The 14,641-nt window shown below is 33.4% G+C and overlaps 1 protein-coding gene and 1 long non-coding RNA gene across 4 annotated transcripts in view; one reads left to right on the top strand and one right to left on the bottom strand.

Annotated features, from left to right (window-relative positions):
- Nucleotides 1–14,641, top strand: part of LOC103661359 — a 254,976-nt gene that overhangs the window by 45,575 nt on the left and 194,760 nt on the right. The window lies entirely within an intron of this gene.
- The window catches only part of PKIA (cAMP-dependent protein kinase inhibitor alpha), a 91,608-nt gene that overhangs the window by 4,650 nt on the left and 72,317 nt on the right, over nt 1–14,641 (bottom strand). For both annotated transcript variants that reach the window (XM_008689076.1, XM_008689077.1), the window contains one exon: nt 1,856–2,033. In XM_008689076.1, the coding sequence (XP_008687298.1) occupies nt 1,856–2,006 (151 nt within the window). In that variant the 5' untranslated portion in view covers nt 2,007–2,033. The remainder of the gene's footprint in view (nt 1–1,855; nt 2,034–14,641) is intronic.

Below are 14,641 nucleotides of genomic sequence, written 5' to 3'. Positions count from 1 at the left end.
GTGAATATTTAAGGATGAAACTGACTGTACAAATACAAGATGAGGAATTTGATTCCCATGAGGCTTGGGACTTTCTGGGTGTCTGGGAACACTTCTCAGGGCTTAACATTATGCTGCAATTGCAGAGCCATCGCTAAATAGATGCTTGTTAACAAGTCAAGGTAAACATGGGACAGCAATATTGTTGAGTATAAGCTAAAAAAAAGTTGAAACACTCATGAATTACAGAGGCAGTCCCTCACAATACTCAGCTGTTGATATTTCATTTGTCATTATATATTTGTCAGTATTGCAGTTACTATTTTTAGTTCTTTTTACTTAGAATAACAAAAAAGTTACTACTGTTTATATTTTGCCTGGATCTGGACTTTAGGATTTGAAGACAAACAAAAAATTTTCAGGATCCTGGAGAACAGCAATTAAAATGTAGAAATGTTTAGGAAAGAAGGCATTTGGTAGCATAAAGATACTTTAATTATTTTAAATTGTTTAATAATACCGTTAATATCAAATACAAAGTTATTTTATTATATTTATTAATATAAAATATAAATTTATTTCAATTGTTATAAGATAGGTCTTGATGCTGATAAGTCTTAATTTCAGTGAAGACAAAAAAAGTAATGGAACTGCTCTATCAATATTAGGGGTGTCTAAAATTAATGGAGATTATTTAAAATCGAATATTAATATACAAATAAAAATATAAATCTTATAAAAGAAACTAGCAAACTCTCAAAGACCACAGAAAAAATTTAGTTAACCTCATGCCACCAAATTGCAATAATTCCCTAAACCCCTTCTGAGAGCTGCTTTAATAAGTCTTCTGGTAATAAATACTGGGAAAACAACAAAACCTAAAATATACATAGGTCTGTATATTCCAAGGTGGCCATGTTAAAGTTTTATTCTCAATTTGAATTTGAAAAGAGTAATCTGTGACCTGCTGACCTTTAGCCATTGAATAAAGTACTGTCCCTAGATATTTTAGGGTAATGTTGTTAAGCTGTTTCATTAACATATACTGACTCAGTTTTCCAATAACCAGAAAGCTTTGCCATAAATATTTAATAGCAAAGAAGTACTGAGTGGTTACCATAAGTCAGAAACTGGTAAGTGCTTTTCATGTACACAACACTGTGGTTCCTTAATCGTGAACTCCTTTTTTTTACTTTTAAAGGTTATTTTTGTATAAGATTTGTTAGGGAAATATATCCAGTTTTAAATCTTGCAAAAGCTGTGGATGAAAGAACTATTGGGATTCACTTAAATACTCAGAAGTACTCTGACATTACAAACTTGTTTTACTTTTTCATTGGTACTTGGGTAAGAAGAGTGCAAAGCCCAAAAATAAGCCAAATTTTCCACAAACCCATTCTATCATGAAAAGAAAACTGAAAGACCTTTTTACCTAAGACTCTGATGTAACAAATGATTTTACTTCCATTTTCAACAGAATTTGTCCTAGAGATCTTTTCCTTTGAAATGGTTATTGAAATGTTATAAGTGTCCAATGTTACTGAAAGTAGGAGCTCCAACTTTGTTAAATATTCTATGTAGGAATATCAGAGCTTTTACAGAGATTAGAATTTTTTAAAACCTATGTGCTTTATTGATTGCATTAGTAAAATAAGACTAAGGATTCTGCATTTGAGTGGGAAACCCTAGAAAGAGAAGTCAATGAAAATGGAGTAGGGGTGATTAAGAGATTAGTCCCTGACTTTTATCTTGCCTTAGACTGTTTGTTAACTCTACTAAATTACTTTCGAAGGTGGTTTTTCATGTTTTAATCCTACTCAGTGAAATGCTACAAATAATCCCATGTTCACAGAGAGATGTGTGTCGAACAACTCACCTGTCTTGTTGATATCAAGACCTGCTAATTTCAAGGCTAATTCATTGCTGTTGCCACTTGCAGAGGAAACCAGGATATCATGTATTGCATTTCTTCTACCTGTTCTTCCTGAAGCAATGAAATCTGCATATGTAGTTTCCACATCAGTCATTGCTAACAAATATCCACATAGCAGGGACTACAAAACAAAGAAAAACTGATAGGTAAATACAATGTTGGTCAATGGTAACATTTAACAAAGACACTTGTTAAATTACTGGCCTACAATATGAATGTGAAATAATTGTTTTGCTTATGTGTCTACAAAGCAAGTAATGCTTTAATCCTTCCTTGATCAAAGGTCAGAGAATTTTTTCTGTAAAGGCCTGATAGTAAATAAATTAGGCTCTGAGGACTATATGGTCTCTATTCCAACTACTCAATTTTGTGGCTGTAATGCAAAAGTAGTCCAAGTAAATATGTTAAATAAATGTAATAAACCATATTTGGAAAAATAGTAATAGGACCAGATTTGGCCTGAATATCATAATTTGTAGACACCTGGTTTAAATCATAAAATTCTCCTTCTCTAATACCATTTTAGTCAGTCTTCAACTACAGACAGAAGAACTTGAGATCAGTAGCATACCAAGGTTGGGGGTAGAATGGAAGTGGTCCATCCTACAGATAAGCAAAATCCAAGTACATTGTCTGCAGAATCTAAGAACAATAATGAAATTGACCAAAATTCAGTTTGCTTTTTATTATCACCATGTACCAGCAATTCATTTTTTATTTAATTTAATTTATTTATTAGAGAGAGAAAGAGAGAGCGCACAAGCATGAGTTGGGGGCAGAGGGAGAGGGAGAAGCAGACTCCCCGCTGAGCAGGGAGCCCAACGTAGGGGTTGATCCCAGGACCCTGAGATCATGACCTGAACTGAAGGCAGACACTTAACTGAGTCACCCAGGTGCCCCCCAGCAATTCTAAGCAATGTCAGTGACCAAATAACTGCTCCCAGTCCAGGAGGATGGTTTCCTGTGGCTCCCTTGTTATGTCATTGCTTGAGAGGAATTTCTTGACTGATTCTTTGAAATAAAATGTTCAAGTTTAAAAAGGACTCAATGAGGGGTGCCTATGTGGCTCAGTTGGTTAAGTCAGACTCTTGATTTCAGCTCAGGTCATGATCTCAGGGTTGTGAGATCATGCCCTGCATTGGGCTCCATGCTGGGCATAAAGCTTGCTTTAGATTCTCTCTCTCCCTCTCCCTCTGCCCCCCCCAAAAGGAGCCAATAAAAGTGAGTTTTCAAAAAAAAAATATTTTCAAGGTACAATATGATGTATATATTAACAAAAGACCACCAAATACAAATCTTTGGTTTTTTTCTATGTTTAAATTTATGTCCCTCCCTAAAAGTCAAAAGAAGGATGGACAGTAAGATAAGAAACAATAAATTTCTGTTGCATTTATTTGTTTAAACAGAACTTTAAAATGAGATAATTTCCTCTTATTCCTAAATATTCCAATTGCATTTTATTTTAGTTTAAGATTAAAAACATATCAATAATCAAGAGAGAGGAATCTTTTCAAAATATAAGAAATATGGGGGAAGCAAAAATGGTGGAACCCACACATCAGAATGCAAGTTTGCATTCTGAAATAACCTGATTCCATCTACACTGCAATTTAGAATGGCAGTCAATAGCACATTCTTTTAGGCTGAGTTCCCCTAATGCATACTGATGGGAAGCTATTAATTCAATCTGGAGATAACACTTATATTTTCTTTAAGAGGAAGCTGAAACAGGAATGAGGGAGGATTAGCATAATACACTTTTGAAATAGGAAATAATATGCGTACTATATGCTTACTGGGACTATATTATGGATAACATTGGTTTCCATTCACTCAACTATATCTACCATTATTTTTAAGGGAATATGATTTAATATTTAATAAATATTCAATATTATTTTATTTAAAATTTCAAAATGCTCTTCAGAAGATCCTGGGTTTAGTCATGGAGTGACTTTTGGAAAAATCACTTGACCTCCTGGTCTTCCATTTTCTAATAAGTAAGGGGACAGCTGAAAGGCATGATGATTAATGGTACTACAAGTGAAGATGTAAAAACAATGATTACTTAAAACGATCTCATTTCTAAAACTCTAAATTTGGAGATCCCTTTCATGGCCCTAACCACCTATTCTTTTTTCCCCTCTTCCTCTTAATGAATCTGTTCTTTACACTGGTTATATTTTTAATTCCTTTAACCATTTTTTAGCTTCCTCCAGGTTCAGTCCAGATCAATTGCTGACCAATTTCATATAACTTCTTTTTGGCATCAAGAAATCCCTTTGACCTGCTGTCACCTTGATCTTCCTAAGCCTCACCTATGAAAACAGCATGGTGCACTTTCTCTGATCTCATTAACTGGACAGCCGAGTGTTACCAGAAAAAGTCACAAAATTGTGCCAATTGGCTCGACTAGAATTTTTGACTCTATTATTAGTATACACTCTGAGATGTTCAGAAATTCTTTTGTTCACCTCTAGTTGACTCTTTTTAATGCTTTCTCTGTGGGAAGGATTGCAAATGCTTTCCAGGCCACACAACGAGATAACACCTGCCTTAAGAGATGACTTTGCATCTTCCTTCTCTGAGAAGATATAGGACATCTGCTGCAAATTCTCTTAAATTTCTTCCTCTCTCAAACACATTTCTCTGTAAAACACTATTCTTTCTTTCCTAGATGAACTAGCTTCTTTCTTTCTAAAGCATGCTATTGATTCTATTTCTTGTTGCCTCCTGTAGGACCTCGCTCCATCATTTGTTTTCCTCAATAAGTTGAGTCTTCTTTCTCCTCTGCATTTCTCCCATAAGCCTGTAAGCATGGTCAAGTCCTCTTACTAAAAAAACAAAAAAACAAAACGAGAAAACAACAAAAAAACCAATCATTTAATCAAATATTCTTTCCTCAACCTTCATACATCTTTGCATAACCATGTCTTTCCCTTATTAAATTTCTCAGAAAGGTTCAGCTACTTTCATTCTCACTTTCCTTGAACAAACCTTTAAAATGTCTGTATTTCATTGGCTTTCATGTAGTATGTTTTATGGAGATTACTTTCTTATAGATCACTAAAATGATTTGTATTAACAGTAGGTAAATGCTTAATTATTATGTTTCTTGTGAGTGCCCATCCTGGTTTGATCTCTCTACAATACATGACATTGACAGTTACATTCTCCTTGAAACTCGCCCCTAGCACATACTGCAAGATTATTACAGGTAGTATTATAGGTATTATTATAGCTATCTGTATTTGAATCTAGACTTTACATTTAGTTGTTATGCTATATCTAATATTTCTGCACTCACCGTTTCATCTATAAATTGTGATAAATATACTTAGTTCTCAAGGTAGCTATGAGAATTTACTTGGATTATGTATCCAAGGAGCCTAATACAATGTTAAGCACATGGTGGGTGCTGATAAAAAAACAAAAACAAAACAAAACAAAAAAACACCACAGCTGTCACCTTACTATCCTGGTTCCATCCTATTTGACTTTTGTATTCTTCATAGATTTCTCTTCTAAGGGGACATTTTGTAGGAATTTAGGGTCAGTCCTGAGAAGAAAGTCCTTCTTCTTTGCTTGCTAACTTGAAAGACCCATCTAATCCGTGGCTTCTAATTCCTCACAATGGATAATGCAAAAGGATGCATCCCCTGTTTAGACTGTTTTCCCAGGCTCCTCACACACAAGGACAACTGCCTGGTAAATAGATATTTTCATCTGGTTTTGCATAAGCATTTCAAATTCAATAAAACAAAATAAGACGACAACAAAACATAGAGTAAACTGGCCTTACTAATACACTATGTTGGAGCATACTTTTGCTTATTTCTCTCACTTGACAGCCATGTCTAATCACTTGCCAGGTCATGTTGATTTTTATTTGATGTCACTCATATTTATTTACTCCCTGTAAAACACAGGAAAAGCTCTTTCCAGGCTTATTTCTGAGTTTTTCCACAATCTGAAAAGAACCCACTTTTGTTGCTTTAACTTCAACCACTAGCTCTCATACTTGGTATGTTGCAGAATAATGCATAATATTTTTCCAGAGCTTCTCTGCTGCTCTATTGCTCAGGTCTGTGATTCCACCTGGAATGCCTTCCTCTAACAAACTTGCTTGTTGAAATGGAGTTAGCCCTCAGAATTCAGCCAATGCCATTTTCTCTTTGTCTTCTTTTCCCTATCTTTGCAGCTGACACTCCCACTTGGGCCTTCATTTGTGCCTGTTATAGGGCACTTGAATTCTAACTAGCATTACAGTTACCTCTCCTTCTAGACCGATCATAAGCTCTGACAAGACAGGAACTACATTTTAATGTTTTAAAACGTTACATACAATTCCTGTAGAGTCCTTTGCATATAGTCAGTGCTAAATAAAAGTATGCTGAATTAAACTAAACGATGAAGAAAAAATATATTACATCCTTCATCAGTAGCCACAGAGAACTTTCCTCTTCCCTGTTTATACTAAATTACCAAATCCTAAAAATTCAGAAATTTTACAGGTGAAGAATCTGAGGACTAGACAATTCTATGATCTGCCTATCTTCACACAGTTAATTAGTGTCTGGAATAAAGGTCTACAAGTCTCACTTCATTTTTCTACTTTCCCAGGTTGCCTGTCTGCGAGTAAGTTACAAGTTTGAATAAAGTTTTGACTTTGGAGTAATTCAGTGTTATTAGTTATAAAGATATTTTCATTAGCTATTCTACCACCATTAACCAACACAGTATCTAATTTCTATGTTACTTTGATGATTTAGAATTGGACATGCATATCAACCTAATAAATACTATCTCATATAAGTTTAAGGAAAGGTGGAGTTACAGGAATAAGTGTTTCTCAAAATCACTCTTAACGGTCTCTCACTCCCAGTCTGTTTGTGGCTTTTTAAAACACAGGCTTTTTTTTTTTTTTTTTAAAGCACAACTGCTATCATTTCTCATCTGATAGCACTGCTGTGGAATAGGCAAAAATATCCTTATTTTCAGATGAAGAAAATAAATCTCAGAGATACTAAGTGACTACTAAACAATACACAGAACTATGACTTAACCCAGGTCTACGGATTTTGCATAGAAAGCATTGTATTTTTCAATAGAAGTTCTTCTTTTTTGCCATTATCATTTTTCTATGTAGACTGTCATAATGATACATGTGACTGTGGGGGTTTAGTATCTAATCCACTTCGCTTTTAATAGTTTTAAGGAGATTTGAAATATCAAGAATGAGGCAGATAAAAGTGGTGACATTTTCCATGAAAAGATATGAATTAAAAGAATGTGTGCTGTGTTATGATTTGTATATCTGGGAATGTTAAAAGATCCTGGCAGTAATTCTACTTATAAAGAGGGAGCCAACAACTAAATTTGAATTTTCACTTAGTGTTCTCTTAAGTAACAAGCACACAGAATAAGAAGGTTTTGACAGATATAAACGTATACTGTGTTCACCTTTAAAATGAGTATATATGGCTTTCAATTGGCCTGAAAGACACTAATGGCGTTTGTGAGAAGATCTTATTCCTATAAACTACTATCCTTAAGTATTTATAAAACATAGTTACTAGATTGATATGCTAAGTATTGGGCATTCAATTATGGTCCATGATAATTATTATTATAATAACAGTTATCATAAAAGTAGTATTTCATTTTTATTACATTTTCTTTCTCTGGACAATAGACTTATTTTTCAGTAAAAAGAAAAACAGCTGACAAATACCACACATGTAAATACGTGAATGAAGGAAGAACACAATTACATTTTTAAACAAAATATATAGATGCTATGAACTCTTTTTTTTTCTCTCTCTCTTTCCATGATTATAGTTCTTTTAGTGAATGCCCATTAGGTGCTGAAAGAGTTATTTCTATATGCATGGCAGTATGTTATTTTTTCTTTCAGTTAAATATTTAGACACAGCTCTTCAGTTTAGTGATATGACGACAAGAGACCAGAGATATCTTTTACACCAAATACACCACTGTATAATGACTTTGTAATTTTGCTTAGATATTCTGGGGACACTATTGCCAAATGATTATGTCTAATAGATACTCACCAAACAATGGTAAAAGTTAAAAAAAAAATCTAACGTCAGCAGCTGGTAGAGGTTTAGTAGAGTAGCAATTAGCACACATTCTGGCCTTATAAAAATAATCAGAATAAAACCTGCAAAATTTACCAAAAAGTGGGCTCTACTAAAATTTCCTGTTTATGTTGCTATAATTAGGATTTTGTAGGTAAAGCAAAATGGTAGTATTGGATATAAACAAGATAAAATGATAATAGTTTTTGGTATCCAGTTATAGAAAACAGCCAAATTATATTTATATTCAGTCTGATTAGAGAGAAAGAAATACATTTTATTATTTAAATTATGTACCACTAAAGTTAGATTAAATTTTAAAGCATAAATCTCCAAATATTGATATCTAAAAAGTCAATCCAAATTTATGACTAAGGAACAAGCTTGCCCTTTCTTTTCCTCCTTCTTAAAAAAAAATCTCACTTTCTCACTCTTTAACAAAAGAAACAGTATATTGGTATTCTAAAAATTCTTCATTTGTATAATGATTTTCTAAACTCAGATTCATTTTGGTCTTTCCCCTGTTTATGCTCTTTACCTTTTTAAATATCATATATACATATTATTTCAGAGCATAAACCAAAAGATTTTACCCTTGTAGATTTCACAGATTTAGATAGATTGTAAGAGGCTAGGAAAAGAATGTACTTACGTCTCCTATATTAAATAAATTGAAGCATTCCTCATAGATGTGTATCTTAAAAGAAGTTGGGCCTATGAAGCTGCTAAAATGATTTTTATAGTGACATTGACTCATGAGCCAAATGGTGACTGGATAACATGCTAATTTTACTCCTGTAAATGGGGACACATGAAATGAGACTCACAGACTTGGAAGAAAGAATGGAGAGAATGCCATCAACAGGCACTGAAGTCTTCTCTCTAGTATGAATGGTATGATTTTTTTTAAGTTTAAAAGAGAAGGAAAATTCTTCCTGTCCGATATTGCCAATATAATTATATAACTTCTCAGTTGTTACTTTATGAAATCATGTAAAGTGTGTTAAAAGTTTCTGAGTAGTTTACTATGTGCTTAGGCCTTGGTTTACATTAGTGTTTCTGGAGCATTTTGGTCTCAGATATCCACTACATTCTCAAAAAAAGAAAACACTAGTGAGCTTTTGTTTATGTAGTTATACCTGCTAATATTTATCATGTGAGAAATTAAAACTGAAAAATTTTAAAATATTAATCCACTTAAAAATATAAATAAGCCCATTACATGTTTCCATAAATAATATATTTTTAATGAAATGAGAGATATTTTCCAAAGCAAAGAAAAAAAAAATAGTGTCAAGAATGGCAGTGTTTTACATTTTGCAATTCTCTGGCTTAATCTTGTAAATGTCTAGCTTTATAAAAGACATCTGGTTTCTCATATCTGCTTCTACATTCAATCTGTCTCAATATGTTGTTTTAGTTGAAGTATATGAGGAAAATCTGGACTCACACAGATTTTTTAGTTGGAAATGTGAGGAGAGTTTTAATAGCCTTTACAGATGATTGTGGATTTTTTTTTTTTTTGCAATGTGAAATCTACAACCATATCAATATGCTTTCTATTCTCTGTTTTATTAAAATCTACTGTCTACTACCTTGCACTTTAAATGGATCTTCTGCTTATGCATATATTCATATATATTTTAATATCAAGCATTGGTCATTTGGAAGATATTCGTTCACTGGGTATGCAAAAATTCCAAATGGTACTGCATTATATAGTATCACATTTGTTAGTAACACTACCTATCTCATCAGAAAAGTCTTTAAGGATTGGGAAACTGATAAGTTCACAGGGGCAGATAAGAAGTTTTCCAAAATTGTGATTATTGTTTGAAAGCTCAGATTTAATCATTGCCAACAGATACAGCTGGATTTTGCTTCCCTTGAAGCGACAAACTCATTTTGTTCACTTTCAAGAAAATCTCTGCCAAATATCCAAGTTTGAAAAACCACAGTTTGCCTGTCAGTTGTTCTTTCAAGTAAAAATGGTGACTTATGAAAAAGTGGCTAGTTCAGTTCTCAACCCCAGTAGTCACCCAAGTACTTGACTTGAGACAACCATCCACTTTGGTACCTGGCAGAAGTGCTTCATGTGACTTCCTAGTTCATAACGAAGATGTTAAGCAGATCTGTACTCAAGGGACAAGATTTGACATAATAACATTTTTTTACCGCTTCATCAAGTATATCTGTAGGTAAATCTAGCATTTTAAAAATATTAACTTTGAGCGTGTGATGGTGAAGAATACCAGGGTTAGAGTAGAGTTTGGTGTTGCTGACTGGATTAATGCTGAGGTGCCAGCAGTTTTTCCCACCATGCTTCTGCACCGTTCATGCAAATGTTAGCCAAGTAAAAAAGGCAAATATCATCAGTTTTATTATGAAAATTATTTTGAATTTGTGAACCCGATGAAAGTATCTCAGAGACTGACTGAAAGGGGTTGGGGGACCTGCAGGAGTCCAGGGACCAAATTTTGAGAATTGTTGATATTATAGTAACAGGAAACTGTCTGATCAACACAATAGATTACAGAAGGAAACTCTTTGGTAAAGAATTTAACTAAGCAAATTTTTGATTCCTAAAATATTCTGGAGATAACAGCTGCTCTGTTTCCAGGCCAAGTACTATCCATCTTTTACTCTTTACTTTTCCTGTTATAATTCCTTCTTGTTTATGTAATTCAGGCTTACGAATCTAGTAGCTTATTTCCAAAAAACAACCCCCTTAATCTCACAAATCACAGGGCTTCACACTAAGTGTGGAGCTGAGAACAAAGTTCTAGAACTCGAAGCTACATCAATTCCCTTTTTCCTTGAATTGAGCTAGTCACACTTTGGAGTGAATGACAGCAAAGAAGAAATAAAAACCACAGCCCTACTAATAGCCACAGTTTTAAAAATTCTACAGAAGTTTCCTCTGTTAAGGCATAATTATAATTCCTGCACCTGGTGATGGTGTCATCATGCTTCATGTTCTAGAGTATTATTTAGTATAACAAGAACAGGTACTACATTTCTGAAGGGTTGGATAGTGTCTCATCAAAAGCATACTGCCAAGAAACAATCTTATATACTGAGTTATATCACACAGAGAGACGGTAATTTTTATTAACCAGGTGAAGTCAAATCCTTTTTTATTCTGAATCCAAGGCTCTGACATTTCTATCACAAAAACATTGCTAGAATGAATTCAGTCGAATATGAAGAAAAAACAATGTCTTTTGCTGGTTTTCACAATAAGATTTTGACTAATGCTATTAGACATGGTATCCCATCGGCCTTGGTCGAAGGAAGTTCTTTACTTTCTCCCTGATTTTCAGTGTATATTAAATATTCTCAGGTTCAAAGTTTCAATATTTGATACTAATGATTATTCTTCTCAATATTTTCTCTACTCATCAATTCATCTCTGATCCCAGTGATGTGATCATTGTTATCCTTATGTCTTCATTCAAGGTTTTATATATAGATATCTACCTAGATATATAATATCTCTATCTATCTATCTATCTATCTATCTATCTATCTACCTATCTATCTATCTGGATAGACATAGATATATATTTCCTTTTTTGACAGGGGCACATTTTCACATTGGTTTTGTAAACTCAAATCTAGTCATCTGTATCATTACTTAAATCCTCTGAAACTTCCTTTAGCTCAGATTCAAATCTTTTTTTTTCCTTTCCACAATGCTTAAAAAATCAAAACTTTGTAATGAGACATCTAAGCCTAAAATTGTTATAAAGCCAGAAGTACAGGCTATATTCCCTTAGAAAATAATTTCACTGTTTAAGGCAACAGGTGACCTCAAAGCTACTTATAAATCCCTTTGTTCATTTCTAGCTGACCTCTTCACCATCTCTAACAACAGCAATTTCTTTATTTTTCTGTGCTTCCTCAGTCTTATTTATATTTCAAATTCTTTCAAATCTTTATTCTCCAAGAAAATCTTGCCTAATGACTTTATGAAGAAGATCAAGGTCATCCTACATAATTTCTTCAATTCCTCTTTCTTTATCCTCACATCGAAATTGTCCATCTCTAAGAGTTCTTTTGCCCAACATTAATACCTGACTGGTGCTTTTGATTCTATCTTCTCTTCCATTATCGGAGTTCCTTCAGTTCTGCCCTCTGCTTCTTTTCCCTATTTTTTCAATGCCTATAAAATTGCTTACATCTTCCCTGTTATAAAATATATTTCACCTTTTAACTCTGTATGTTCTTAAAGACATCTGTTTTACTTTCATCTACTCCCAAACTTAGAGGAAAAGAGGTAGATACTAATTTTTCCTGCTTCCTCTATTTTTATTTTCTTTGCATTTTGACTTACGCATTTATTAAAATTGCTTTCACAAAGAAAAACCATTACAGATCAACAACAAAATTCAAGGTTTTTCACAATAATCACATATATAAAATTGTATACAGCATTTTACATCACTATTTCTCTCTTCTTGAAATGTTTTTCTCCTTTAGCTACCAAAGTTAGTGTTCTTGATTTGCCCATAATCTTTTTCTTGTATTTATTCTTGCTTTTTCCTCCGCTTACCTCTTAAATAATATTTATTCTTTTTGTTGTTCTTTTTCCTCCGCTTACCTCTTAAATAATATTTATTCTTTTTGTTGTTCTTTTTGTTGTTTTCCTCCGCTTACCTCTTAAATAATATTTATTCTTTATGTTCTGTTTGATAATCTCTTTTACCCCCATAGTCTTAACTGCATCTGTATATAGATGACTATCAAATCTATAATTTGGCGGGGCCTGATATTTTTCTCAAGTATAGACTGAGAAATTTTTTAAGATTTTATTTATTTATTTATTTATTGTGCATGCAGGCATGAGCAGGGATAGGGACAAGGGGAGAGAATCTGAAGCAGACTCCCCGCTGAGCAGTGGGCCCAAGGTAGGGCTGGATCTCACCACTGGGAGATCATGACCCAAACCAAACTCAAGAGTCAGACGCTTAACCCACTGAGCCACCCAGGTGCCCCTAGCTTGAGATTTTTTATTGCCTACTGAATATTCCAACATGATTGTCCTAAAAAACTCAAATTCAGTTAAGTTCAAAACAGATTCTCTTTGCTGTATCTCCACCTCCACCCCCAAACTATTCATTATTCTCATTATTTTAGTGTATATTACCACTATTTTCTCAGGCACGTATGTTAGAAATCTTAGAATTGTCTCCGATACTCCATCCCAAAAATTAGTCACCTCTTAGCTTTATATCTAATCATTTCTCAAACCTCGTTCTTTTAATTCTATCTATTCAATGTCTATTTTATATTCTTCATTTCCATTCTTTTTTCTGGTCACTGGTTTCATCATCTCTTTCTTGACTGCTGAAATTATATGCTAACTACTTACTTAAGTAAATGTATTCTTCTCCAACCTACCCTTTACACTATCACCAGACTAAATTTATAAAACATAAAATACTCAAAAATCTTCGGTGGCTCCTGGGAACCCACCAAACATGGTTCAGGTTTTTTGGCATGGCCTTCTAGAATTTGAAACCATCTTACTTTACTAATATCTTTCCCTAAACTATCTCTCTCATGCATACTAAGGTTCACTCATAGTTAACATTTGCAATATATCTTCTATTGGCTTTCTAATGCTGTTTTCTCAACCTAGAATACCCTTCTCTCCCAATGACAACAAAATCCTACTCATCTCTCTAGCTGAATTTATAAACTACACCCTCTTCCCATCTCCAGGTATAATGAATAACTTTTTTAGAGTGTTCATTTAATTTGGCACTGTGCAAGAATTAATTATTTTCCTGTTGCTCTTCTCTTCTATTTTCCTTGAGATTTGGGTCTTTAATTTTTTAGTATCTTACAGAGGTTGGCATGGGATTTTCTATGTTGTTCATAAATCTATAAAAAGCATTTTGTAGATTTGTTTTTAATTATCTTACTCCTTATTGGTTAAGTAAATTTGTCAAGGTTATACCATTGTTAATAGTAAAGGTTGTCTGAGAAAGTGTGTTTCCTTATTTTTATTCAGTTATTTTCCTGTGTTGAAGACTTTTCATCAATTTAGGGAGGTGAACTATAATCATTTCCTCTAATATACTTTTTCTTCTATATATTCTTAATAACAGGATTTTTTTTTTTAAATAACAGCAACAAAAAGCACTCTAAAATTCTGAGTAATCTATTTTCACTGTACTGAGGCCTACCTCTTTTTAGGGGTGTTCTTAAATAAAATATATATAATTAAGTAGCAAATTAATGCATGGAATGATTTGTTCTGTCCTTCTCTTGTTAGAGCTTTTTACATCACTTATTTAATATTTCAAGGGGTTTATAAATCATTTATCTGCTAATCTTTGCAACATCCCTGCTGAGACAGTCAATTAGCTGAAGAAGTACTGCTGGTTGGCAAGTGATAAGTAATATTACTTGCACTTTACAGATGAAGAAACTAAAGCAGAGAAAGGTTAATCGACTTGACCATGTCTTACACAGTCTGTGGTAGTACTGATGTTAGAATGGGAGCCTGGGGTTATTCACATCAAAATTATACAAGCATTAAAAGCCTGGGACTGGGGCTGTTCTTTGTTATATAATACTTTCTAAATCCTTTGTCTTATCTTCTTTTCTGGGTCTGTAT

Source organism: Ursus maritimus, unplaced genomic scaffold (assembly GCF_017311325.1).
Source record: "Ursus maritimus isolate PB19 unplaced genomic scaffold, ASM1731132v1 scaffold_9, whole genome shotgun sequence".
In the NCBI taxonomy this organism is placed as follows: Eukaryota; Metazoa; Chordata; class Mammalia; order Carnivora; family Ursidae; genus Ursus; species Ursus maritimus.
The sequence above is the reverse complement of the archived record's forward strand: the minus strand, read 5'-3'. Positions and strand labels throughout refer to the sequence as shown.